The 27274-nt window shown below is 48.5% G+C and overlaps 1 protein-coding gene across 2 annotated transcripts; it reads left to right on the top strand.

Moving 5' to 3' along the window:
* The first annotated feature begins 3128 nt into the window (after positions 1-3128).
* Positions 3129-25435, top strand: LOC148339282 (chemokine-like protein TAFA-1). 2 transcript variants are annotated; one of them, XM_088290641.1, is made up of 6 exons: positions 3138-3522; positions 5043-5220; positions 21580-21720; positions 22352-22476; positions 22582-22671; positions 23832-25435. In XM_088290641.1, the coding sequence occupies exons 2-5, from the start codon at positions 5055-5057 to the stop codon at positions 22615-22617; spliced, it is 468 nt and encodes a 155-aa protein (XP_088146767.1). In that variant the 5' UTR covers positions 3138-3522; positions 5043-5054; the 3' UTR covers positions 22618-22671; positions 23832-25435. The 2 variants fall into 2 exon arrangements, with proteins under 2 accessions (XP_088146768.1, XP_088146767.1); XM_088290642.1 differs by lacking the exons at positions 22582-22671; positions 23832-25435 and having other exon boundaries at positions 3129-3522; positions 22281-22470.
* The last annotated feature ends 1839 nt before the right edge of the window (positions 25436-27274 follow it).

Here is a 27274-nt window from a genome sequence, read left to right as displayed (position 1 = left end):
ACGGAGCCCGACACTTCTTTGTTCATTTCTATATTTGATGACATTTGACTGAGAATCAAAGAGCAAATGTCAACGATGAAGCGCGCTCGTAACGGGAAACATTTGCATGCGCTGCTTCTGACATGGCCCGAAATTTGGCGTGCAGAAGCTTTGTTGGGCTTTTTGCCTTCCTCACGCCGCAAGTGCGCGACGGTTTGCGGCCTGCAAGTTAACGAGTTGTTCCGCCGCCTTGCCGCTCGTCCACGACGAGGCTCCGACGGAACCGATTAATATCCCGAGAGAGGCTATTAAATGTTAAGCGCCGTTTGCCTTCCTTGAAGATTGGGGGCGGGGTCTCCGCCTCCAGATTTGTTGGTATCGATTTGATCCACTTGGACGCCAATAAAAGCGATTCAAAGGGCAGATTTGCACACCGGCTTCAATCAAGATAATCTCATTTCTTACTCGGCTGAACTCGAGAGTCGGCTCGTGCGGATAACGTCGACAGCGACCGTTTCCGACCGACCTTTGGGGAAGGCTTTAGAAAAACAAAAAAGGCCCAATGAAAATGCAAATGAGCCCCGACGACGGCGGCGCTGCGACTTGTCAGTGACAAACTTAACGGATGGCGATCACGCCCGAAACGTTTCGGCGGGCGGCACCAAAAGCGCTTTTGTGCGGCCACTTGAGCTTTTGCGGTTGCCGCAAAAGCAGCTGCGCACGTCGCGATCTTCATCGTGTCACGTCGCGCGAGTCCAACACAAATCTGCCCCGGAGCGTGTTGTCGTCGTCGTCGTCGTCTCAATATCATCTTCAAATGTCATGACTTTATTTCAGCGGGTCCCAAAAAAAAAAAAAAAAGGCCTTAAGTGCTCGTCATAATGAGCCAACAGTGGCGACACGAAATCGACTCGAGCCATCTTCATCGTTCTTCCCGAGACATTTTCAGCCGGCCGCAGCCATTTCGTGACATTTTCACGATGCAACTAACGCCTTCTTTTGTAGGCCGCCTGTCATTTAAGACCAACGTCCGTTACAGTTGCCATCGGCGTTTGCCAATTGGGACACGTCTGGCAACGCGAGAGACTCCAAAGAAGTTTGTAGATGGTTTCTTTTTTCTTTCTTTTTTTTTTCAGAAGCATTGAAGCTGACGTCCGTTGAAGCAGCAGTGCATGAAACTTTTGTGCCAAATCCCAAAAATCTTTTTCTTCTTTGCGCTTCAAAAGTGATGGGCAGGCGAGAATTTGCCTTTTTGACGGACGCCGCCTCGCCATCGGGCGCAAAAAGACAAAAGTGGAATTGCGCTTTTTTGGGGTGTCGCCATTTTTGCTGGCGCGCCCACGTCCAAAAAATGGATTTGCCCTGAGCGAGGATTCAAACGAAGCTTGAGGTCAAAGGTCGCATTACTGCATGTTTGACTTGCTTTTTCTTTTGTCATGCGGGGAGAGCGCATACGTTGCAATGCTCGACGCACTCAACGAATTGGAGCCATGCGTCCGTTTTGGCAGCACTCGTTTGCATTTTCAGAAAAGACGCGGAAATTCCTTTTTGAGCGTTTCGTGCTTCCCATGAGAGCAAATGTCAAGCTTGACGACTCGATGTGTTGTGACTTTTGTTGAAGTCCGTTCCGACATGAAAACTTTTCAGCGTCGTATGCAACTGTTGAAAACAAAAGTGGACATTTGAGGTTCCGCTTGTTGTTTTTTTCAGTGTTCCGAAAAAAAGTGTTTTGGTATGAAGATGAAAAGTGTCCGCATTTTCTTTTTCCTGCTCGCCAGGAGGCACGACAACAAGTTGCGTATTCCGCCACACAGTTGACTACATCATAAACGACAATCCAACTTCATTTATATTTCACAGAGCAAGACTTTTAAGGTTACGGACGGAAGAAAATATGTTGACAAAGTTAAGGAAACGTTTTAAACTGTGATTGAAACGCATCCATTCATGAATCAAACGAGCCGATTTCAAAAGGCAACCTTTTTGATTCCCTGTTGAATCGAAACGAGAATGTCCCGCGATGGCACGGCAACCGGCCCGGAATGCAAACGGCCGGCCTCTCGTCCAAACTCAGCTCAGCCGCCGGCCTAATGAGCGCGAGTAGCACAGAAAACAGGCAGGTGAGGAAAAAAACAAACCGCGACCAGAAAGAAATCCAATCAAACCAGTAAGAGCAACTCTCGTTACCGCCAACGAAAGTAAGAACTGCCCCTCCTCAAAAAAAGGTGCGGACCACGTCATCAACATGTCGTCCATGGTTGTAATTCTCAAATGAGGGCCCGCACTTCCCCATCGAAGCAAGCCGTCAGAATCCGTTCAGTCTTGGTAGGCAACATCTTTCCCGTGCAAGTTGGCCAACGTTCTGCACCAAAATAAAAAGGCCGACTGCCACCGAGCGTTGCGGAAGTAGTCGTTGCATTTTCAAAGTGCCGCCACCGACGCTTTACCGTTGAACAAAAGTTCTTGCGGGCTGCGCGGCTCCAGATGTGAGCGCCACATTTTTGGAGCCGCTCAGAAGAATTGCAAATGTCTCCTGCACCGCAGCGTCGCCTCCGAAGCCGTTTTCTTTTATCGCAGTTGTCATAATTTGACATGACAGAGTTGCCACCAACGTCAACGCAACTCCGTCCCGAAATGAGATTGGGTGGCTCGTTTAAGATTCTAACAAAGCGCCGTCGTATGACACGACACAAGTGGCGACGACTAGCTAGCGGCTAGCTGTTAGCATTAGCAACAAACGCTGTCGGATATGACATTTTAGTTATTTTTTTTTGCCTGGATTCTGGTCAACATCTAAACGATGCGAAAAATGCTCGTTTCAAATGAAGACCCAATTCTGTACAATAATGACCTGATTCGGGATTTTCTTTTTTTTTTCCCTCCGAGTGTCATTCACGTGATTTAAAATAATATGGACCAACTCGACTATGATCCCGCTATGAGCAGTTTGCTCTTGACACAAAACCTTTCTTCTTCTTTTGGAATATTTCCATATTTTAATGTTGCCATTTGCCGTCCGTGCAAGGAGGGGGAAAAAAAGAAGAAAAAGGCAACCTCAGGTGATTCCCTCGGTATGTAAATTTCTGTTCATGATGCCGCACACATTTGGTCTCCCTCGATCGTTTGCATGCTGCTGCAAACACTTAATTCGCTTGCGACGGCTCGAAGGCATTTCAGTCTTCAGTCCGACTCAGTCGGAGTCCGAAGCTCTGACGAGAAGGATGCTGACGGCGAGACGAGAGATTCCGCTGCACTTGAGCAAGGACACCATCGCGCTCGTCGACACGTGCAAATGCGCACAAGACAAACAAGCGAGTGCGAGTCAGTCGTGAGGGAGCAGCAGCAGCTGTTTTCTTTTTTTGTGTGTGTGTGCAATTCCCACGTGGACTTGACAGAAGTGGACGTTCTCTTTCCTCTCCCTGCTCAGATCTGAGTCACCGTGGCCGCTTGGAGCGAGTGGACTCCACGTAAGATGAGGAGCATCGCGGCTGGATTTATGGCGTCTTGTTGAGAAATTTCTCTCTCGGTGGACGGTTGGCTCAGGTGAGATGCTCGTTTTCTCCAAACTCTCACCTCATCGAGAGGGCGGCCTCGTGCGCTGCCATGACAGGACAAATGACAACGTGTCACTTTTTTTACGCCAAGCGTGGAGATGAATAATCATCCAAACAGATATTTGGAGGCAGAGCACCAACATTTTGCTCGATCCTTGTTGGAGACGCAAACACGTTTCTCAAATTCAGCTTCTGCTCACATCTCGTTTCTCGACAAAAGTTTGCGCATCAAAAAGTTAACAGTATGCGACTCCTGCAGATCTTTTCAATTGAATGAGCAAGCCGTGGTCGTAAAATTTAAATTTCATTCATCATGCCGGGTTAAAAATGGGAGTGTTGAAATATCACTCGAATGAAGCTCTTGTCCCTTGAAAAAAGACAAATGCACTTCCACCATTGTTACATTTGCTGATTTGCTTGGGATTTGTGCCGTGTCACTGTCACATTCGTGCCTTCTGCCAGTGACGTCGTGTCTTTCTTCAAGTCGGAGTTTGGTTTGGAGGCAGGGACGCCGCTCAGGAGTAGATGGGAATCATTTTGTCAGGGGAAATCTCGGCTGCACGGAAAAAAAAGCTCCGGGGATCGCTCAACATTTGAAGTTGTGTCGCTCCGCAGGAACGCGAAACCAACGAGCAAGACGAGCCATGAAGAAGCAATTTAATGGTTGAAGCGGCATTATGTCGAAATGCGGCTACAAGAGATGACCACCCCCTGCCCCCCCCCCAAAAAAAAAGCATCTAAGTGGATGTTGTCTTGTTACAAACTTTTGCTGCTGAGGTTTCCCTTGCGACTGAGAACTTTTCTTCAGCTGAAAGTCGTCAAAGTGGACAGATGCTGATTGTCAAGATTCTTTTTTTTTTAAGATCGATATAGAGAATAAATGGCATTTTTTGGGATGTCCACGTAAAAAACAAACGAAAAAAAAAAAAAAAAAACAAGCTTCCGGCTGTGATTTTCAAATGTCATTACTTGAGCGGGCTTGTATTCCCTCGCGGGACCGCAACTCTCATTTTGATGTCGTTATCGCTTTTCCAACACAGCCCCAAATGTTTTTTTTGATTGCTTTTGTAAGGCAAATTGTTTTCGGGAAGGAATAAAAGAAGATTCGGCAATTAGTTGAGGACGGAGGCTATGCTCAAACAATGTCATTTTTGTCTCTTTGCATCCTTCGACGAGAGCGTCGACGACAACCGACTCTTTGCCTGCTGCAAAAACAAATGCCAGTTCCGCCGGAATTTGCCTGCCTGGCCGGTGCCACCAAAAAGGCGGCCTTGACTTTGCGCGCATTTTTTGTCTGTTCAAGGCCAGCAATTTAATGTCGGCCATTTAAGTCCCAAAATGTCAGCGCCGGACCCGAGTCGGAGCAAATATCTTTACCATCTCGACGATGTTTGTTCAATGATGGCGCCGAGCTCTGCGACCAAACGAAATGCCGGTCACAGACAAGCACGTGGCGGACTCGTGTTGCGAAGCGCCGACGTGACGGATTGTCGACGTGTTCCTCGGCAGGTGTGTCCCGTCATGTTCTGGCCGTTCTGCCTTTGCCTGTGGATCAGCGTGACGGCCGTCCAGCTGTGTCAGGCCACCTTCTACGACGCCATCCAGCAGCAGCGCCGGACCGGGTCCGGGTCCGGGATCGGGTCCGGGATCGGGACCGGGCCCGCCCGCACCACCGTCCACATGATCGGTGAGCCCTTTTTCATTGTCGTTTGCGCAAAGCCTGAAAATGTCTTGTCACTTTGACCGCTTACGTTGAATGAGATTGTCAGACGCTCGCCGAGCGACTTCGATTTCCTCCGAGTTCTCCATCGGAAATGGCATTTTCCAACCTTGCCGCAAATCATTGATTCTATTTTCCTGCGCTTCAACGCATCTGAGCAGGAACGCGCTCGTTCCGAGGACGGTGCAACGCGCGCTTTCCGATGTCCGGCAGATCTCGCGATTTGTTGCCGCGCCGCATTTCGGCCCTTCGACAACCTTAGCGGCTGAGCGGGAATTCTTCTTCCGATGTTTTCTAGGGGGAGGGGGGAACATGCTGCAGGCCAGCATTGGACTTTTGGTCGCTATGGTTACGGTCTTTATGGAAACTGACACGTCGCCTCCTCCTCTAGTTTGTTTCCGTGAAAAGTGGCTTTAAAGATTTCCAAAGCTTCTTTCGCCATTTTGATATTTGTTGGACGTGCAGAAACATCTCGAATGAAGCCTTTTAATGAATGCCTGCCAATGAATTATTTCATGAATATTGAATGTTAGATGACGATGTTTTTGAAGGCCCATTTTCCACCTGCTAGTTCTTCATTAAGATCCGACTTGAATTGGATTCACTTCCTGAGTGAGGATCGCTGCGATATTTTTCCTCCTCGTGCCTGAAGCGAATGTTCACGCAACATTACCTCCACTCAATTTGCAGCGCGACGGCGACCGCACGCTTTGTCAAATTGAATTGAATCGAAAAGGAGGCAACCTCTGTCGTTGAACTTTGTCCTCACCTCCACGCTGGATGGGGACGAAGGCGGCGTCACTTCCGGGGAAGAATGCGTTTGCTGAATTTTGCTATTTTGCGTTCGAAGCGATTCCATCCGAAGATCCATTTGGATGGGTCAGCCGTGGCTTGCCGTCACTCGTGAGGAAACGAGATGCCGCGTTGATGAGCGCGGGAGGGGGGGGGGCTGCCCGTCCACATTGAGCCTGACACTCAGACGTTTGTTGGATCGCTGGCAGGATTTGGGTTGACGGGTCACCGATTGGTGGCGAGCACCGGGCCGACCGTGAAAGTCGGCCAAATGCCAAACGTATTGCTCCGGGAAATCGAGATTACGCACTCCCGTAGAAATTGGGTGACATGCTCACATTTGGATACTTTGCACGGTGGCAACCCGAAAAATACCTTTTGCATGTCAAGCGATTCCGGAATGGCGTGCAAAGTCAACATCCGCCGTTATCCCGATGGCGACTGCTGCTGTCGGCCGGCCGCCCGTTTGGGGCGAACGCCGCCTGCTGCCAAAAGACGGCTGGCATGAAGCGACTCGCATCATGAAGGGATCGTGAAGAGGCGGACGTTCCGCACAAAGAAACACACGGACGCCGAGTTCGGCTTGTCGCGTCGAAACGTTCATGAAAGACTCGCCGAAGTCAACTCCAAGTTTTGGTTCAAAAGACGCCCGACACGTTTGAAGATAACCCGCGCCGTGACTTTTGGGGGCTCCGTATCGTGGACTCGTGACAGACACCACTGGCGGCCATCTTGCGTTGCCACCGGTGGCGTTTTTGTCATGATCCGCGTCGGGCATGACAGGGGTTTTTGTCATTGTTTTCGTCTGCATGTGCTTTTGTTATTGTTTTTGTCACCTTCCTACCATGTGCACTTTTGTTTGTTTGTCAGGGCGTTTCCCCTCAGCACTCTGTCTCACCAGCCACGCACCTGTTCCCCGTTATCATCAACACACCTGATTCCCATCTGCTCCCCTATTGACTGGACTATTTAAACACCTCACTCCGACAACCCAGGGTCGGAACATTACTCCTGCTGCTTCATTTGGACTGTCACGACCGCTCCCTGATCTCGTTCACGCTCATGTTCTCGCTTCGCTCCCGTTCTTGCTCCCGCTCTTGTCCCTAGTTTTTGTCACTGTCTTCGTTCCTCGGTTTTTGTTCTGTTTAGTCAAGTTTAGTTCGTCATAGTCATTTTGCACCCTGCCACGTTTGTTTTTGTCCACGCCATGTTATTTGTCCTCATTGATTAATTTAATAAATTCCCTTTAGTTTACCCTTTTCCCTGCTTCCTCGCTCTTTGGGTCCACCCACCTCCTCGCCCACCGGCGAGCAAACCTGACAGTTTTTGCGTTATTGGCAAATGGCAGCGCATGTTGCCCGCGCTTATACCAAGAAGTCTGGCGCCACATGCGCATTTTGCCGGGAAGCAAACGATTAGAAATGTTCTCTTGTCAGGTTTATTTCTGAGTGCGACTCACAAAATGATGTTGTCGCAAACATCAAAAGAAGGAAATTTGCTGCAACTGCCGCAATATTGACATCCTCCTCCTCCTCCTCCTCATCATCTCTCCTGTGATTGGTCGATGCAGCTCGTCCAGTCAAGGTGGCTCTTTGAGAGGCTCCCATGCCTCTTTCCTGGCGTCAAACGCGTACCGATTGTTCGTCCAGCCGTCATATTTGCGATGTGCGGCATGCGTTGCCCACATCACAACTGGAGCGCCCTTTTATTTTTTTTATTTTATTTAATTTATTTTTTTGGGCATCTGTGGTTAACAGTGGCCAGTCAGTGAGCTTCATGATCCGCTGTGAAAATATAGACAGCCCAGTATATGGTCAAGTTGACCTGTTTGCTCCGAGCCGCGGCGCCGCTTTTGCTGCCTGACTGTTTCGGATTGCTTGCCGCTTTTTTTTCTTTACTTGATTTTAAAAGTAACAAATTGAGATCACGTCATGGACTCCGTGCTCAAAACGAAAGATTTCCACCTGGCAACGTTCCGATTGCTGTAACGATTTGGAGCCAAGAAACTCGCTGGGTTGGGCTCAGTCCCTCCATCAAGGTTACGAACCGATGGGGATTATTTATGGATTTTTTTTCCCGCCCTATTCCGATATTTGGCAGGATAAAATTGCGATTTTTGCCGCTGCGGGCCACAAACGCCAGAAATTGTGCCTTGTCATCAAATGGTGGCGCTATTGACTTGGCTTTTTTGTACCCCAAATGAGCAATTCAAAATGATTTTGGGACGGCGTTTGTGTTGGTGTTGGAAGCAAACATGCAATGACGCTAAAATCAAAATTTAAAATGTCAAAAAGATCATTCAAGCTCGGCGTCACGCCGCCACGCGGGCCAAATTCAAACCAAAAAGTTGCATTGACGTTCATGTCTTATTTGGAAAGTTGTCATTTGGAAGTTAGTCGTAGCCGCGTTCAAAAGAAACTTTTCTGGTTCAACAGGTGAAGCGGCGAGCTAAGGTGCATTCTCCAAAGCGAAGTTGAAGCGTTTGTTGTGTTTGCATCCAGCGCCGGTGCCACCCAAAAGCGGACCTGACGGGAAATGCAGAAACCTTTCACACTCGCTTTCACACACCGGCCGAGTGGCGAGTGACGAGAGAAGCCGCCGTGTTGTTGCTTCAGCTTCCAAATAGCTTCGTTCGTGACACATTTGCCTTATTTGGACATTGTCAATATCTTTCAAATCTCTCCTCTCATCCTTTCATGAGATTTTGTTTTTTTGTTTTTTTTGGGGGGGGCGCTCCAAGAAAGGAAGCTGCTGGCTGCTCACAGTGACATGAAAAATGGATATTGGGCTGTCACAAACAAAAGTTCCATCCTCTCCACGCTGACAATTTAATAGCCTTATATAATGCATCCTGGAGGCACATTAGTTTGACGCGCATTCCCCCCCCCACCCCCAACGGCGCAGCCCTCCGCTCATCCGTACTTTCTCTTTTGTCAATGGCGCTTCCGTGTCGGGCCTCGTCAGCCGCGGGCCTCGCCGCATCTGCAGCGACGCATGTCCGCTTTGTTTCGCCGTTGTTGTGGCGCGTGCCACTCTGACGGGAGAGCGCCGACCCTTTCGGAGTGCACTGCAAACTTTTCAAAAAGGATTTCCTTGACATAAACGCCGCTGCGTCCGCATCGCTTAGCGGAGGCGCGATTGTTTGCTCGTTATCAGACGGGTTGGCTTTTTGTCGTCCCCCAAAGAAAAATGCGTCGTCGTCTTCTTAAAGTAAACGATCAGTGGCCTAATTATCGTCGTTTGCCGTTTGCATTTCAGTATTTGCCATTTATTTCTCTTTGTGTTGATGAATAATTCACGAGAGTGCTCCTCTAAGCTTGTGGATATTTGTTTCGACGGCGCTTTTTCAGCCAATGTGTCGTTTGCAAAATGAATTTCACTTGCCCGCAGCTTAATAAATTAGCCGGCCGGCTTCTTGGCCGAACGATGCTCGATTCCAGGAGGCGTCATCGCTTTGTTTTTCTTCTTGTCATCAATGTGACTTGATTGGTGACTTGGCTGCCGTGAAAGAGAAAAATGAAAACGGCCAGAAAAGGTTTTGTTGCTTAGTTTCAGGAGAATTTAGGAGTCCATCCAGATAACGTTTGTGTTTGTTGAATGTCAGCGTTGACGCTTAGCAACGTTCAAACGTTGGAATTCGGCGCTCATAACTAACACCGATTTGGAAAACACGCTTCTTCTGATGGACGTGAGTCGATTGTTGCCACTCCGTGTCGGCCGCTCCGTCACAATTTATTATTCTCAGTTTGCATTCATTATTATTTTATTATTGGTTGTTTTGTGTTTTCTAAGCTCCAATTTGTTGCATCTGCGCATTCCGACGTGGCAACAAAAACCTGGTCTTCAATGTTCTCTTTGTTTTGGCGCCCTCAAAACGTAAGCCGTGCAGGTCTGTTGACGCAGCCCATGGCTCATTAAATCCCTCATTTAGGGGGACATGATGTCATCTTTTCAGCCGATTGAAAGAGCTCCATGCTATGGCTATGCGTTAGCGCGCGTCCGCGCAACGAGTGACAAACGGGTGCGTGCTTGTTTCTCTGCAAACACGCTGATGCCAAATAGCAGTAAGTGAAGCATTTAGCACGTCGCATGACGGAGGCGGCCTGGGATGTGTCATCCCGGTGACCTCTGAGGCAGCCGCGTCCTCCACTCGCTTTGAGTAATTCGCCTCATCATCGGTCCGCTCGCTTCAGGGACATCACGTCCTCGTGATCAGACTTGTGCCATTCAAACTTTAGCCCCGCAAATCATTTCGCTTAACTGGCGTAACTCAAATATCAGCATCATGAATCGAAAAATGGATTCAATCGTGTCTTACATTAGTTGTCTTGTATATTTAGTGTGTATCAAAAAGGAAAGTAAAAGAAAAGCCAAAAATGTATACCATTGCTGCTGCTAACTGCGACCTGCAAAAAAAAAAAAAAAACCCTGCTTATTTGCATGTTGGCTCGGACTGAAACGACCGAAATAACCTTCGCCGATTTGAGCTACTTGCTAACGTAGTCACAAAAACGTCAACGTGCGTTTTAAGGCTGCAACGGTTTGGCAAAATCCACAAAAACGAATACAAGAAAAGAATCTATATCACGAAATAAAGACGGGCTAATGATTGGCAAAGTCGGTCTCGATGTGACGAGCGTTTAAACGGACGAGCTGAACTGTGGCCCGTTTCGAATCAATTTGCATCTAAAAATGGCACCGCTACTAAAAGACTCGGCCGTGATTTATGTTTTTTTTTGCGTGTGTGTGATTAGATGTATGACAAATTGGCACGCCCCCCTTTGGAACTCGGCTGATGATTTTTTTCCATCTCGGCGTCGACGTCACAGCAGGCAAGCGAGGTCATATTTCTCCAATTGTCAGTTGTGTTGTCTAAAACGGCCACCGAAATGCAAATGCACATGACAACTCTTGTCCACGTCGATCCGTGAAAGTAGAAAAGCATTCTGAGCTCAAATGAGCTCAAACTTCAAAACACCGTGCCAGTCTTTTCTTGACTTACGCAGGCGGAAACGGACAAGAGCAAGAATGCGCACACGAACCCCCGCGCTCGACTGCTTGTAGTTGTCAGACATTATGCTGCGCTGAAGTTTTGACTCTCAGGAGGTCGCCGGCGGTTGGCCTGGCAGTCAGGCATGCATGCTTCCGGCTTCGGTGGGGTTCAAAGTCACAGCGCTGCTCAAGGCGGCGATTGGCTTTTGAGATTAGCAGAACAAAATCAGCTTCTTACCTTCCAAACATGCGGCTCTGCGTCGTCGAGTATGTTCGAGCCCGCCACCCCGTGTAACCTTGTGAACTCTTCTTTGTGAGTCAATAGGGCGATATTGCCCCCCCCCCTCGCCGAGTGACGCGCACCTGAAGAAACAATTTCATGTCATTTCAATGGAGAAAGATGAGCCAGTAACAGACCACGGGAGGTGTGGCAGGGTCTACGGAGCATCACCAACTTCCGTGGCAGCAGCACGACCTCTGTAGACCCGAGTGCATCGCTGGCAGAGGAGCTTAACTGCTTCTTCGCTCGCTTTGACTCGCCCCAACCGTCACACCCCCGCACTTCAAGCTCCAACTCCCCCCCACTCATCGTAGAGGAACACGATGTGAGGCGCGCGCTCCTGGCGGTCAACCCCAGGAAAGCTACTGGACCCGACGGAATACCAGGCAAGGTCCTCAGAGCATGTGCCCACCAACTGTCACATGTTTTCTGCAGGATCTTCAACCGCTCCCTGGCTCAGGCAGTCATCCCCTCCTGCTTGAAAACTTCCACCATTATTCCTGTCCCCAAAAAGTCACCAGCCGTCCACCTGAATGACTACCGTCCTGTTGCTCTCACACCAGTCATCATGAAGTGCTTCGAGAGGCTGGTTCTCCAGCACATCAGGGACTGCCTTCCTCCCACTCTGGACCCCTACCAGTTTGCATACCGGGCTAACAGATCCACTGAGGACGCCATCGACACTGCTCTGCATGTTGTGCTGGGCCACCTGGAACGACAGCAGAGCTATGCAAGGATGCTCTTTGTGGACTACAGCTCGGCGTTCAACACGATCATCCCAGACATCCTCGTCGCCAAACTGGACATTCTCGGCCTCCCTGCCCTCATTAAGGACTTTCTGACCAACAGACCCCAGACTGTGTTGCTCGGCCCCTACACGTCCTCCACCCGCATGCTGAGCACCGGTTCCCCTCAAGGATGCGTGCTGAGCCCTCCCCTGTACGCCCTCTACACCTACGACTGCAGCCCGGCCCACGGCAACAACACCATCGTCAAGTTTGCTGACGACGCGACAGTGGTCGGTCTGATCTCGGAAGGTGACGAGACAGCCTACAGAGAGGAGGTAAAGAGGCTGACAACTTGGTGCAAGGACAACAGACTGCACCTTAACTCTGCTAAAACAAAGGAGATTGTCGTCGACTTCAGGAGGAACAAGACGGTGCCGCCCCCCCTCTGCATCGAAGGCGTGTGTGTGGAGAGGGTCCACACGTTCAAGTTCCTGGGAGTACAGATCTCCGATGACCTTTCTTGGAGTCACAACACCACAGCAGTGGAAAAGAAGGTCCACCAGCGTCTGCACTTCCTGAGAGTCCTCAGGAAATTCAACCTGGACAGGAAGCCGCTGCTGGCCTTCTACCACTCGTCCATCGAGAGCCTGCTGACGTACTGTGTCTCCACCTGGTACAGCGGCTGCACTGAGGCGGACAGAGTGAGGCTCCAGAGGACGGTCGAAACAGCGCAAAGGATTATCGGCTGCCCTCTCCCCTCACTGCCCTCTCAACATCGTCAAAGACGAACTCACACCTGTTGGACCTGATGCCCTCTGGCAGGCGCTACAGATGCATCAAATCGAGGACCAATAGACTGAGAAACAGTTTCTTTCAGAGAGCCATCTCCATACTGAACTCTCACACACACACGAGACCACCCTAACCTCACAAAACAGCATTGTGATGTGTTTCTATATGCCCTATTCAGTACTGAATTCCATTGCACTGTCTTCTTTATTTATCTAATTTATATATTTGTCTGTATTATTGTTGTATTGCACTGGAGAGGGGAGCCCTCTAATCTCGTTGCACACTTGAGTACAATGACAATAAAGGGATTTCTATTCTATTCTATTTGATTCATTCTAGTTGTGTTTTTTTCACCCCCCCAGCTCCCGCCGCCTCACCCTTCAAGTTTGCCATTTTGCTTGGAGGTACATGCCCAACATTTGCCGTGTTTGCTCCTCAGACGAACGAAGGACTTTTCTTTGACACGTCGAAACAACATCCTGGCGGATTTGTTTTTGTTTCTTGGCTGCCAGCACTTTTCTAAATGTGCCCGAAGAGCTTAGCGGAGTGGCTTCCTCCTCACTTCAGGCTGCGTTTGCATGTGCTTTGCACCACAATCTATTAGCCATGCCGTTATTTGGCTCGGTGCAAGCTAAAGCTAACGAAGCGCTTTTCTCATCAGGCACCGTTGCTAACAAGAGCTGAGAAGGAACGCGTGCCTTTTAAACAGCGATAACCGCAAAGCATGCATTTTTTACATTCATTTGTCTGTCATGGCGACTGTAAGAAGTCATTAGTATTAAACTTTCATTCGTTTGGATAGTTTTCAAGAGGACGGGAAGTTGCATCGCACCATCCTGTACATTAGCCACCGTTAGCAAATTTCCCCGTTGTGGGACTAATAAAGGACATCTTTATCTTTAGCTGCTTTAGCGCTCACTCAATAGAAGCCGCCGACTGGCTTTGTACGTGAAAGGCGACGTGAATCGGTGTCTCCTTTGTTGCGGTACGTAGCGCGGAGATGCACGCACCACGCTGCTGCCCATGTGTGTGTGTGTGTGTGTGTGTGTGTGTGCTTGCATGGCAAATGAAAGGACAACCTGACGGCAGTTGTCCATGCAGCACCCGCGTGACTTTAGGTGGAAACGCTCTTCAACATTTCTGCTGCAGGAACAAAAGCTCCTGTTAAATTAATGATCCCTTTGCGTTCCCGCCTGTTCTAAATATTCTATCACACACTTCCGACCTTCTTGTCTTGCACGCTGACGATTTTCCACGCAAGCGATCAAGCAGACGCGTCGCACCGCCTCCAAGGTGAAAAACGGGAGCGAGCGTTTGGCCTGTTCTGATGAGCAAAGTAGCAAAGTGTCGTGCGGCGGAGAACGCAGATTTGTCGCTTGGCGTGGTCGCCCGCAAGCGGGACCACCGAAAACGCGACGCTAAGGTGCTCGCCAATGCCAGAAACAAATTCTTCTTGGACAAAATGGACAACTTTCAACAGTTGTCGAAAGCCACCGCATTCGTACTCCCTCAACCTGTTGAATTTCAATCCGGTCTCCGCAGCGCACATTGTTCCGAGGTTAGCCAAGACTTCCTCATGGATCGGAATTGCAGCTCCGGCCACTGGTGGGAGCCTCTGGCGGCGTCCGGCGGTGGTTCCGGTCTTGCCTCGCCGTCGTTTCCTTGAGGCGCTCAAGATCTCGGCCTCACGCGGTCGCCACAGGCGTCACTCGTCTTTTGCATTTTTACGTTTCAACCTCGCTCGGCTTTGCCGTTGGCAGAGTGTTCAACACTCGGCATCTGAAAGCGGACTTTTTTCCGACTGCCCGGTGGAGATGAAGGCCCGGCTGACGTCCTGCAGCTCAATAGCGCCACCGTCGGGACAGACAAGCAATGATGCTTTTTGAGGCCGACTGGATTGCGCTTTTAGTCGACAGCCACCTTTGCAGGACTTTGTTGTACGTCATCGTGCACTTTTTGAAGAGAGGCTAACGACCATATCAAAATGGTGAATTTGTGAATTTTATTTCTGCACGAGATCAAATCATCAGAATCCGGATGATTTTATTTCGTGCGACCACTTGACATAACATTGAGTGAATTCAACAAATGTTTTTTTTTTCAGTGTCGAGAGTTTCTTTTATTCATTTTATTGTGCATCTTTAATGAACCTTGAGTTTGAAATCAACAATTGTGCTGCACTCAAGTGAATCGCGTTGCCTTCCTGTGACTTTTTCAGCTGTCTGAGCACATTAGAGCAACGGCGACAGGACACGGCCCAAAAGATTCGGACTGGTGAATTTCTGCCAAATCGGAGACAAATTTGAGTTAAATGCTTGTTTTGAAGAATTGGTACAGTATTGCATTCTAAAATAACAGTAGAAAAATCAAGCTGGCGACTTTGCGGGTCATTTTTGGAACGTATCCCCCGCGATAAACGAGGGATTACCGTATATCGAACGTGTTGAATGGACGTGAGATGGCGCCGAGTTTTGCGGCGAGCTTTTCGTTCTGACCGCAAATATCCTCACGCTCATGTCGAGCCACGGCTGTGTTCATGAGTCTGAAAGTCGTGTCGACCAAAAACAAAAAGCTCCCTCCTTGCTCGATCGCTTGGCCTTGCGAGGATTCGAAAAGCTCTCGGTTGAGGTCCGTTCTCGATGCTGGCACGTTGTCACAAATGTGTCAACGTTCTCTTGGCGGCGGACGACTTGTGATGTTTCTGCCTCATTTCGACGTCTTCCTCATCGGAAATTCTTCTCAAGCCTCCGCTTCAACCTCGCTTGTCAGACACGCTCAAACTCTTTAATTGTTTTGCGTCGTCTATTTATTTATTTATTTTTTGCGGCTTCAAAGCAAATTTGTCTCACAGTTTATCGAGCAATGTGTCACTCCTCTTGCACTTTGGAATAACAAAAGCACGACGGGGATTTTACGTTTTCACCGAAGACGGGGAGAAAATAATTTGACAACACGCAGTCTCGTATTTTGCTCCTCCATCTGCATTCATTTGAGTCTGACAGAGACGAAGCCCGAGCCCGGGCAGCCCGCTGGCTTGCGGAGAACGCGGCGCCTATTATGGGTCACCTTGGATGCATTTCTCATTAGAAGGTGACAGGCATGTTGCTCGGAAACATGCGGCGTTGTCCTCCGCGGATCGCAACCCGCTGTCTCCTTTAAAATGACTTTCAAAGTGAAAAAATATCAAGAAATGAACCGCAGGGTCACACAGGCCTTGACTTGCTTTGGTGTCCTTCAGACGGCAGAATCATCGGAAGGCGACGTGTCATCAAGGCCCAGTCAAGCTTCACAAAGACAAAGAGCCACTCGTGCTCACGATGACATCGAAGGACAATTTAGTGTGTTCACTTAACCTGCCACGGATGTTTTGGGAATGTGGGATGAAACTGGAATACACGCAGAAAACCGGGAAAAGTCCCCACAGAGCCCGGATTCGAAACCTGTACCTCCTGTATTAAAAAAAAAAAGAAAAATGCATGCTGTTGCTGTGCAAGAGAAGCTACCGGCTTCCCCAAACGACCCCAAACGCAGCTTTAGTTACCGATGAGCTTTATTGCACTTTATCACTTAGCTCACAACGTAACTTGCTTATTTTGGCTCTCAATTGCTTCTTCACACAGACACGCATATTGCTGTCGTGTTTTTGCCTCTGATGCCGCAAAATGGTGGTCTAAGGCGCCGCATTCAGGACCCAGTCTCCCCAGGAGGCCTGGGTTCGAATCCCGAATTTCCCCATTGTGGGACTAATAAAGGGAATTATAAAAATGTGAAGCCAAATGTGGTGAGCAAACACTTCATATCTAAAGGGGCGGGCATTTCGTCTGTCCGGAAGCCCATTTTTGAGAAGTGCTTTAAAAAAGAAAAAAAAGGGCGTATTAAGTGAGGCCAGCTGTGGGTTTTTGTCGCTCGCTTTAAAAATGAGTGCATAGAATTCAAATTTTGCACTTGGAACTGGATGAAACATTTTCTTCTTTTCCATTTATGTTGAAGTACTTTTGACCTCTGCCAACTGTCCCTGAGTCATCATGTCAAGCAATGTCTTTGTTTGGTGCAACACAAATGTTTTGGCACCGCGTGTGCAAAAAAGGGCGTTTCAGTCCAACACTTCATGTCGTGAACGAAACGCACAAAGCAAATCCGCCATTGCCGATTAAAAGGCATCTTACACCAACTGTCAACACACTGTTCCGTCTTGATGCGCTGCCAGAACCAAACCGCCACTTTGCGATGAACTAAAATACAACAAACGTGAATCAGAATGTCACGACGAGCCTAAACTATTCGTCTTTTTTGCCCCATTATTGTTCAGTTAGGCCATCGATGGAACGCGACGAGACCCAAAGCAAGTTACAAATCGCTAAAATGTCGCCATCACACGAGCTAGAGAATTATTTGATGTGAAAGTGTGCAAATGATATTTTTCTGAAGTTGGGAAAAATCTGCTCACTGCCGTGAAATAAAGCAGATACATGAGCAGTGAGAATGTTCAAAGAATTACATCAGCGCTTAAGCATCAAAGTTGACATTTGACCTCCGTAACAGTAGATGAGAAACATCTTGCCATAAAAGCCTTATCATTGTAAAATATATATATATCTATATATCTAGTCTAGAGTACTGAGTAGCAACCTCAGTGAACGAGGATACGTAGCGAGGATGTGTGAGGGATGGATTCCAAATGAAAGGAGAAACCACTACGGGCTCAGTGTTTGTACATCAGCAATAGGAAGTGGAGATGGAAGATGGAAATTCTGCGGGAATTACCTCCTGCTTGCATATCTACCCGGCACTGATGAGTAAAGCAACAGAGAACGTGACTGAGACCAAGTGGCCCGTCTCGGTCAACTTGTGACGCTTTGCTATGAGACAAGAAAAAGGAGCATGGCCACCTCCAAGGAAGACGACGGTTGAGGCGAAAGGAAGGAGCGAGTTGACCCTCCTAACACAGCAAAGCAAAAGTCCAAAACATAAGAACAAACCGTCCAAGAAATACAGCAAGCGCTCCACAGATGAGGCACTTGAGATTGCCAAGCAAAGACGACGACGGCGCGCCTGAAGAGTTACACGGGAGAGAAGGATAAACGTCATGTTCGCCAACAACCCAACTAAGGTCCACTCGCAGTTGCAAAGTAGCAAGACCACAAAGAAACCACCCAGGGCTGACTCAGAGGAATACTGGAAGAGTATCTGGAGGAAGGAAGTGTCTCGCAATACCAACGCGCAATGGACGGGACAACAATGTCACATCAGTGGCAGATGTCCAAGATGAACAGCTGGATAGCAGCTGGACCCAACAGCTAACCCGCCTGGATTGTCCTCATCATGAAGGAAGCAACTCCCATCATATTACTGACCTTTTTGCCAGCCTCGGTAGCACATGGAAGCTCCCGCCAGGCGTCAAAATACGTAGGAGGCACACGAGCAGAGAAAGGCATCAATAGTTGCCAGAGTTGCCGAATTCCAACGACTGGTTGACCCAAGACAGTAAAATCAGAAGCGTCAACTGTGCCCGGATGGACGACGAGGAAGCCTCTGACCCGATGCCGCGCACTTTGATATCCGAATGCTTGGAACCGCATCACAGAGAACCTTCATCAGGAACTCAATGGACCGAAAATTCTGGAGGCCAACTCAAAGCCGGTTGCACAGGTGAATAATGTGAATCGCGACAACATCGGAATGTCATTTGGACTCCATAAGTGTGGGCAGATGACGTCCAGGCGAGGGAAGAAGGTAAAAAATGAATAAATATATGTGTGTGTTTTTAGTCCAAGCTTTTTCAATCACAGTTTTCATGAGATCAAGTTACAGTTGTGTAACTTGACAAATTCAGATCCCAAATTAGAACGTTTAAATTCTTGTCTCTCAGTCAGTAATCACACAATCACTTTCTTGACCGGTGGAATAAATGTTCATTTGCATCTCAACATGGAACAGCACCGTGCGTGTGTGCTACCAGATCCATTTAGTCTCTTTCCCCCATTCCCCCCCGCACCCCCACTCACACACACACACACTCACGATCGTGTCAGAAAAGAAGTCAAATGGCAAATCGGGCCGCAAGAACAGGCAAGCGCGTGCAACACGTGACTTTGGGAAGGTGAAAATGAGCCGACGCTGCGGTGGCCTCGTTACCTGCCAGTTTCTCGCCTCAGCTTGCGCCACAAACACGGCCGAGAACTGATGCGCCAACTCTGACCCGACGCGGGAAAATTCCAGTGAGACATCGTCAATCAAAATGTTCTTGGACACGCACGCGCACGTGCACACGTGCTGACATTGCAAAGTCAATTCGAATCTTGAACAGCTCCAACCCTCCTCCTTCCCGTGAGACATTTATGACAACATTCCGGGAGCTACGAATGGCCGAGCAACATCAGATGGAGTTGGCGTGCGCACCTGCTGGAGAGGGCGTTCATGTTGGCAAGTGATGAGTTCCAAAAATAGCGTTATCTTTGCTCTGTTTGCTACCGACAAGCAATGCGAGTTAATTCCGTTGCGCCGCCTGTTTTTTAATAGATCAAAGACAAAATGTGGGGCTGTCTTGTGCGATGACGGCAATGCATTCAGAAGAACAAACCCCTGTGGGCTGTTTTCAAACGATGCTGCATCACGATTAACGTTGCGCACGCGCGCCCTTCTGTTGAATGCATCAGACAGCCGCAAACCGCCTCGGAGAATTCAACCCGCCGGCATCTCGTCCTGTCCGCAATGGAAACGCGCCGATTCACACTTTCGTGGTTTTTGCAAAAGCAAAATGTGTGCGGCCGTCAGCCGCCACCTTTGGAATGTCGTCGCAATTGTTGACGTTTTAACGGAACTCAAGTCGCTGTCTCACTTTTTGGCAGAAATCTGACCTTTCATTGGTTAATTCCAGTTTAGCTTCGCGGCCTTCGTCTTGTCCGTTGATCAGGAAGAGAACTAAAAGTGGTCCAATTAGCCACGTGGCGCGCCCCCTCACGGTTTGAGTGCGTGAGCGACGAGCGCATGAAAGTGGAGCGATCTACTTCCCTGCCGCAGGTCAAGCAAGACCGCGTTGACGAATCCCCACGTGAGATCACATGATGGCACAATTATGTCAACGCACAACCATTTGCTCTTTGAGTTCGAGCCATTTCTTGTCTGTGCGCGTGCGTGTGTCAGCGCTTGCGGCTCGGGCGCATATTCGTGCCCCGCTACAAAACAAATATCAGCGGGAAACCAAAGACGACTTTGTTTTTGCCAACTCGGCACCTTAACGCATCGCAATGGCCACTTTTGATGCAAATCCCATTTGACAATCGCTCACCCTTTTTTCATCAAACCTTCTGTTCAAGTTTGCCTGCCAACGTGTCAGGCGGAACGGGGTCGGGGGCCGACAATTTTTATGAACAAGGCCGGCGGGTTGCGGCCGCAACGGGAACAAGATGGCGGCAGGAGGGCTGACCGTCAACGACTGGAAAATATTTCGATCTCGACGCCAAATGCTGAGCCGAGCCGCCCGCGCTCACGTTTTGCTTGATGACTGCGCAGATTATTTTTCGGCCTCGCCGCTGGCTTGCAGATCTTTTGATGAGATCGCGATCGCAGATGATGAAATCGCTCAATTGTCTTGTCTTGAACTCACTTCAACGTGTGACGGACGCCACTTTCAGTGATGCTCCAATCATGACTGTTTCGAATGAGTCTTGTGGAATTTTCCCCACGCTGTTTTTTGAGCATTCCTCAACGATCCAATTCCTTGGTTGCCCCGTAGCGACTTGACTCGTTTCCAAATTCAGAAATGAGAGTTTACTTTCTGAAGTGCAATCAAGTTCAGCAGTTTCAACGTGATCTTGTGCGAACGTGGGTCACAAACGATTCGCCAATCGTGGTATTCTGTTCTGCTGCACGACCTTTGAACTGGAAATGGCGGGAACGCAGCGTCGCGGGTCCCAAAGCCGGCTCGAATGTCACACGGTCTCGTCTCAAACGCACACGAAGCCGCCGCGAGAGTCGGCGTGCTGCGAGTGTGCGACGTGACGAATCGGAGGCCGGCCTCCGTCAGACGCTTTCAAGTGACCCCGAATGCGATCAGCACGGCAGCCGACGGATGAACGGAGCAACGAAAACACCCCACTCGGACCGTTGAAGGTGTTGGCGGCTGCCAGGAAAATGAAACTGTCCCAAAACATGCAAACTGGGGCACATTGAGCGAATCGCAGCAGCTCGTCATCAAGCGCGACTTTTGCGGCGAATTGGAGTCGCAGGCCACTCCGCCTTGAGCTCGTTTCACGCTGGCGGCTGTCGTGGTCACGTGCTCCGTTGCCGGAGTGGCGAGTGCGAGTGGGAACGCGGTCGGCGGGCGAGGCGGGTCGACTGCGCCCGCTCCGGGCTTCGCGGCCTTTGGGGCGACGCTCGATAATTGCCGAGCGCTCCGCCGTTTATATTCATGACGACCCTGAAGACGACCTCGTCTCCGACTAATAGAAGGATTTTTTTCTCTTCTTCATTAATCCGACATCAATAAGCCGCAGATGCTCCGAGTGGACGGCAGGCACATACTTACTATTCGGCGTGAAATCGAGCAGTTCATCGAAATGACAAACGTGTCGGCAATATGTGGATGCTTGTTGGGTGCGCAAGCATTTCACTCGAATGATGCAAAGTCCAACAAATTTGATTAAATGGACGAATCAAAAGCAAAGCCCAAGCAAAGTGGAATGTTGTTTTCGTTCAGCGCCGAGATCTAATGTTACTTTTTTTTTTTTTTTCTCTAATCAGAGGGCGGCACGTGCCAAGTGATTGCGGCTCACCGATGCTGTAATAAGAATCGAATTGAGGAGCGTTCGCAAACTGTCAAGTGTTTTTGCCTGCCGGGGAAGGTCGCAGGAACGACCAGGAACAAACCTTCTTGCGTCGACGGTGAGTATTCCTGTCTAATTTTGTGCTGGCCCACGTCATCAAATCTGAATTTGTATTTTTTTTTTTATCAAGACCAAATCAGCTCACTTGTGTCGAGCAAAAAACGCAAAAGGTTTGCGGATGCCGCTTTCAAAAATTTGGCCCGAGGCGGTCGGACCCGGACGGCCGCGACCGTGTGCGACTTGAGCACGAGTAGAAAAGCGTTGAATGAGCACGTCCCAGATGTGCGATGGCGCTGGTGCTTTGCCGAGCGTCCGGCGTAGACGCTCGCGCCTTCCGATTTCATCGTGCAAATTGGCTGCAACCTGCGCAAGTGCGTCAATCTCGGCTTTGACAGACTCTCCCCTTGGCACATGTTCGCCCATTTTCCGTCTCTTTGCTCTCCATTTTCTCCCACGTGGGCCACATTCTACTCACATCTGGCACTCATTCCATGAAAAGCGTCACTCATTTAGTCAAGCGGCATTTAATCAGGAAAGAATAGAAAAAAAAGAAAAGGAAAAAAAAGGTGAGTACGGTGCAAGCATAACGACTTACTTGCTCATTTTGCTTTTCTGGAGCTGGAACAGGATTTGCGGTTTGCGAGACATCTTCATTGCTGTGCGACTTTGCTCGTCTTTGCCGCCCGCAGCGTCCATCGTAATTGGCAAGTGGTGGTGTGAGATGGAGCCTTGCCTGGAGGGAGAAGAATGCAAGACGCTCCCTGACAACTCAGGCTGGATGTGCTATGCGGGCAACAAGATCAAAACCACCCGGGTAAGAAAACCTCGCTTGAGCGCGGGAAACAAGACTTTGGGGCGGACGGAAAAATGTTTCGCATCTTAACTCAAAGCAATCTGTTTTTTTTTTCTTTCTCCCCAGAACACTCAGCCATTCACGACGCCAGCTACGTACTGAAGCTTTGCCAGAAGCTTGCAACTCAACGTCTTTGGCGCACCGCTTGAATTGCAGGTCATTTCTGACACCAAACCCCCCCCCCAAAAAAATCGCCGAAACCTTTTTCAAACTTTTTCATTGAGTACAATGAAATGGGAGAGCCGTCTCATTTTAACAGGCAAGCAATGTTGAGGTTTTCTTGACATGCCAGTCCCACGATCGTGTCTTTCAAATACCAGCGGCGTTTGATCCATATTCTTAACTTCGTTGATGAACCAAACAAGTGAAACTTAACCGAGTGACTTCCAGCGTGTATTGCTGACATCATTTTTTGGAACTGTCGCAAATAGAAAAGCAAGATCCCTTTTTCCTGTATCAAATTTGTTCGAACATCCAAATTGAAGCCGTTGTAGCCAAACGCAAAACGATGAAGCCCAACTGCGGCACCGTCTTGCGAGCTCCAATTAAAAGGCGAGCTGCAGCATTTTGGACCGGTTGGAGGCGCTTGAGGAATTAAGAATAGATCATTTTAAAACCGATTCGCATCAGAGTTAATCCGGTTGCCCTAATCGGCAGAGGTGGGCGTCGCCAGTCCAGTGAGTCCGTCAATGAGCTGCCGTCAGAATTTCAGGCCGGCCCAATTCATCGGCGACAGCCAAATGGATTGATTGGTACTTTGTGACAAGCCGGTGCCGCACATGCCGCCAAATACGGAAACAATTAAAAAAGAAAACTGTGTTGCATATCTTTTCGGTCCCAAAAACTCTTTGGATCTCTCGCACCGATCACCACAATGTGTGTGTGTGTGCTGTTTTGAATTGGACTTTTTTTTAAAATTTGGCTCGTGTCTGCATGTGACGTGCAAATTATGTTGTGGATGCCGATTGGCTGCCATCCACGTGGGTCGCCCTGCATTGCTGACGGAGGCGCATTACGAGAGGCAGCTCTCCGCTTGAAAAGCTTTGGTGCACCCTGTTCGAAAGTTAACAGTACTTTGCATCGCGCTAACTCCAACGATGCGGGATCCCAGTCGCCAAACGCTTCGGGTCGAAGGTCAACAAGCAAAGCAATGCGCGCAGACCTCGATCATGTTTCAAATTGGCATTAGGCAGTGCAAGTCTTAGTTTGGCAAAGTTCAGTGAAGAAAAGTGGCCAGTAGGGGGCAGAAGAGCAAGTCGTGGCTTCCCACTGACGTTCCAATCATTCCGAAATGAAACTTTTCTTCCTGTTTTCAGCACTGCCAAAGCAGCGAGCGGCAACCACCCGTCGAACTTTCTGGGGTCTTCTCAGACTAAGTGTAAAAAGTTGTAGAATACGTCATCGCGCACAACCCGCTCAAGAGGACGCCGATGCCAAGGCTGCTGCGGCATCATCGTCATCCTCGCCGCTCCAAATGTCATGTGAGCGATTTTACAAGACGTCACATGAGGACGCGGCGTGGCGTCCACCTCAGACGCGAAGCTCGAGGCCACAAAAGAGACGCTCGGGTCTTGACAGCCTTCAGGGTTTTGCTTTTTCGGACAGAAACCATTTGTGTTTTCAGAGACCGAAATGTCGCCCGCCCGAGAGAGCGAGCGAGTGCGACGATTGAGCAAGTTCAACCTGTGTGACTTGACGATATTGAGCAAGTTCAACCTGTGTGTCTTGACGATATTGAGCAAGTTCAACCTGTGTGACTTGACGATATTGAGCAAGTTCAACCTGTGTGACTTGACGATGTACTTTTCAACCTTTTGTATGCTCCAACTCGCTCACGTGATCTTCATGAACTTGACTTGCCAAATGTGTCATCCCACCGTTTTCTTTCCAAGACTTGAAATGCCTTATTTGTGTTCGAACGATGATGTTGTACATATGAAGCCATATCTTAATATGTGATGACGTGTCATTAAAGTCTTTGCTCCCGTCGACTGGATGCCGAGATGCGCTTAACCTCGCGGACGTCGTCTAAATCCTGCACGTTGCTGCCGCTGAAGCTTTCCAGAAATTGTCTGACATTTACCGCACAGACGTGCACGTTTTTTTTTTTTTTCCCCCTTCCGCTTTCTTGCCAGAAAACGCTGCTGATGAGCGGCTTGATGCGGCTAATGCTGAGCTCGGCTTAGGGTGAAGACGTAAGAGGGGGGTGGTCGAGCCAGGCTCATGGACAAGTGGAGGAAGATCTTTGCACATTTTGCTGTTTTCATTCGTTTCTAACATGAAGAAATTCATCCAAGTTCTCAGTTTGCTCATGCAACCAATTTCAAATTGTTTTTTTTCATGATTTGGAAAACTTTGCTTTTTTTCCGTGATTGGCCTCATTCGTGGCATCTGTTGCCAGTCGAAGCAATTGACATTGTTTGCTTTCAGGCAGTTGTTGTTCAACCTCTGTTCGATCGCACCCAGAGGTTCACTGAGTCACTCTGGAGGGTTCAACAGAGTTCAAGACACGCACACGCACCGCGCGTGCTATGATTCATGAAGAAAAATCTTTTTCTTTTCCCAGTTTGGTGGAAACACACAGAATGAAACTTTGGAGGTTCACCTCCTCTAACAACTTGTTTGGTTTCCAATCTGCTGCCCGTGCTGCCGGGGGGCCACGAGTGCACGGCAAAGGATTATTTGAAACGTCGTCAGTCATGCTTTCGGTCTTTAGTTTGATGGGCTCGCTTAAAAATGTCATTTGAGCTGCGAGATGGGACCAGAGAGGGCTCCTTTTTTCCACACATCTTTTCATTCATGTTCAGTCGATCGACACCGGGACGGAGAAAAACGCACGGCTCGCAAGTCATCGGACAGCAAACGTTCTCAGTTTTTTACTTAACCTGACATAAATTCAGCTTTGCTAAATGTAGTTATAAGGCACCTTTAAAAGTGAAATGTTTGACAAGACAAGATTTACTCTACAATAATAGTAAAAAAAAAAAAAAAAGGTGACGTGAAGAAAATAGGACAATGGGAATTTTAAATTTGCTCACTGAGAAGACGAGAATTATTGAAATTGTGTCATTGTCATCTGCAGCTCCAAAATCAACGTCAAAAAACAATTTACATTTGCCTCCAAAATATCAGTTGCAGATCATTTTTCAAACCACTGCGATGATGACCAAATTCTTACTGACGTGTTTGTAAAGGAATCGCTCGTTGAGTGTCCATACCGATCACAAAAGTCTTGCGCAAGAGGTCGTGATGCAGTGCCTGCTTGATGCTTCGACTAGCAAATGAAGAAAAGCAAGTGTCAAGTTGTAAAATAATATCATATATTCAAAATGATACAACAGACAAATCGTGCCTCGTTCTCCCAATTTGAGGAGCGCTTTCCATGGATATCAAGGTGCAACTTCAAGACGATGACGTGCGCGTCAAATAGCAACACAAAAAGCTGCCCGTGCACACACACACTCGTAATTATCTGCTTGAGTCCAGATCAATGTCTGAGCGCTCATTTTGCATTTGTACTCTTTCAAATAATGCTCACGTGTGGGCGACACACAACGAACAAAAAGCAAACAGTGAAGACGAGAACATTCAAAGTCGATCTTTCCTCAGCAAAAGAGAAATGTGGCGGGGCTGCGACATTTCAAAGTGGAGGTAAGGCAGCGGGCCAAAATGGATGGGAATGCAAGTTGACATCAGGTGCCGCCTGCTCCTTCCTTTCTGCTTTCATCTGAATGATTCATGCGCAGAACATGCCGTTAGGACGCCACAAAGGAATAAAAGCGAGATGGCACAAAGCAAGCCGAGACACATTTGCGATGACGCCATCGAGTCAAGTCAGACCGAGGCGGGCACACTCGGCTCACATTTGGACAAAGGGGGACGCGTGAATGGAATAAGGGCGCTAAAAATAGAACTGTAATAGAATCCAAAATTATAATGAAGACGGAATGCGGCAAAAATGCTCCGCTTCCAGGTGACAACCCGGCAACTGGTTTGGCTCTGTTTTTTTTGTGACCGGCTCGCCTGATTGTTTGAGAGGAACCATGCAGGTGACAAGTGAAGTGTGCTGGAACACGAGAGGACAATGCAGCACAACATTGAATTATTCTCTTCAAGTTGACCGCATGCCGGCAAAGGCCGCACACTCGTTGAATAGAAGCGCGACAAAATGGGGGCTTGCTTTCTTGTTTTTTTTTTCTTCTTCTTCTTCCCATAAGTGGGTGGAGGGCTCCATCGTCGTGTGACAACGGCTGCCTTGAATTAAAGATGAACTCTCTCTCTTTTGTCAAACTATTGTGAACAACACAAGTCAAGCGGCGTCGAAGAAAAGCTTTGGCATCACGAGCCTTCACCTCAAGGCGGAAAATTGCTTCCAAGCCTATTTGGGATTTGGTTTATTGGACCCATCAAGAGATCGTCAAACGCTTCCTTGAGATGCGAGTTGAATTTGTTGTCTTTCAAGTCTTTGAAACAAATGAAAATGCCATTTAAGCCTCCCACCAAAAATCAACCTTCTTGATTTTAATAAGGAAACAAGCACGCAAAACTGTCCATCCAACTTTATTTCTAGAGAAGTGATGTCATTTCAAAATAGCCGAGTCGCCAGTCAGCCTTGATTGTCGGAAGGCACTAAGGATGTAAATAACATATCAAAGGCGCGTTTTGTATCAATTCTATTTCTTCAATCTTTATTTGAGTGTTTCATTATTTGCGAGTATGCGATTCAGTTTGCTGTTGTGTACTCATTTTAGTTTTGATG

Source organism: Idiotropiscis lumnitzeri, chromosome 3, assembly GCF_059441095.1.
Source record: "Idiotropiscis lumnitzeri isolate Australia: NSW breed Sydney's pygmy pipehorse chromosome 3, RoL_Ilum_1.0, whole genome shotgun sequence".
NCBI classification, from domain to species: domain Eukaryota; kingdom Metazoa; phylum Chordata; class Actinopteri; order Syngnathiformes; family Syngnathidae; genus Idiotropiscis; species Idiotropiscis lumnitzeri.
This window is presented reverse-complemented; position numbering and strand designations above follow the sequence as displayed.

What these genes read in the sequence shown, in the direction of transcription:
- LOC148339282 (XM_088290641.1), top strand. Translation starts at nt 5,055, where the DNA reads ATGTTCTGGCCGTTCTGCCTTTGCCTGTGGATCAGCGTGACGGCCGTC. An exon ending in CAAACCTTCTTGCGTCGACG is followed by an intron (nt 21,721 to 22,351) that starts GTGAGTATTCCT and finishes TGCCGCCCGCAG; the next exon opens with CGTCCATCGTAATTGGCAAG. An exon ending in ACAAGATCAAAACCACCCGG is followed by an intron (nt 22,477 to 22,581) that starts GTAAGAAAACCT and finishes CTTTCTCCCCAG; the next exon opens with AACACTCAGCCATTCACGAC.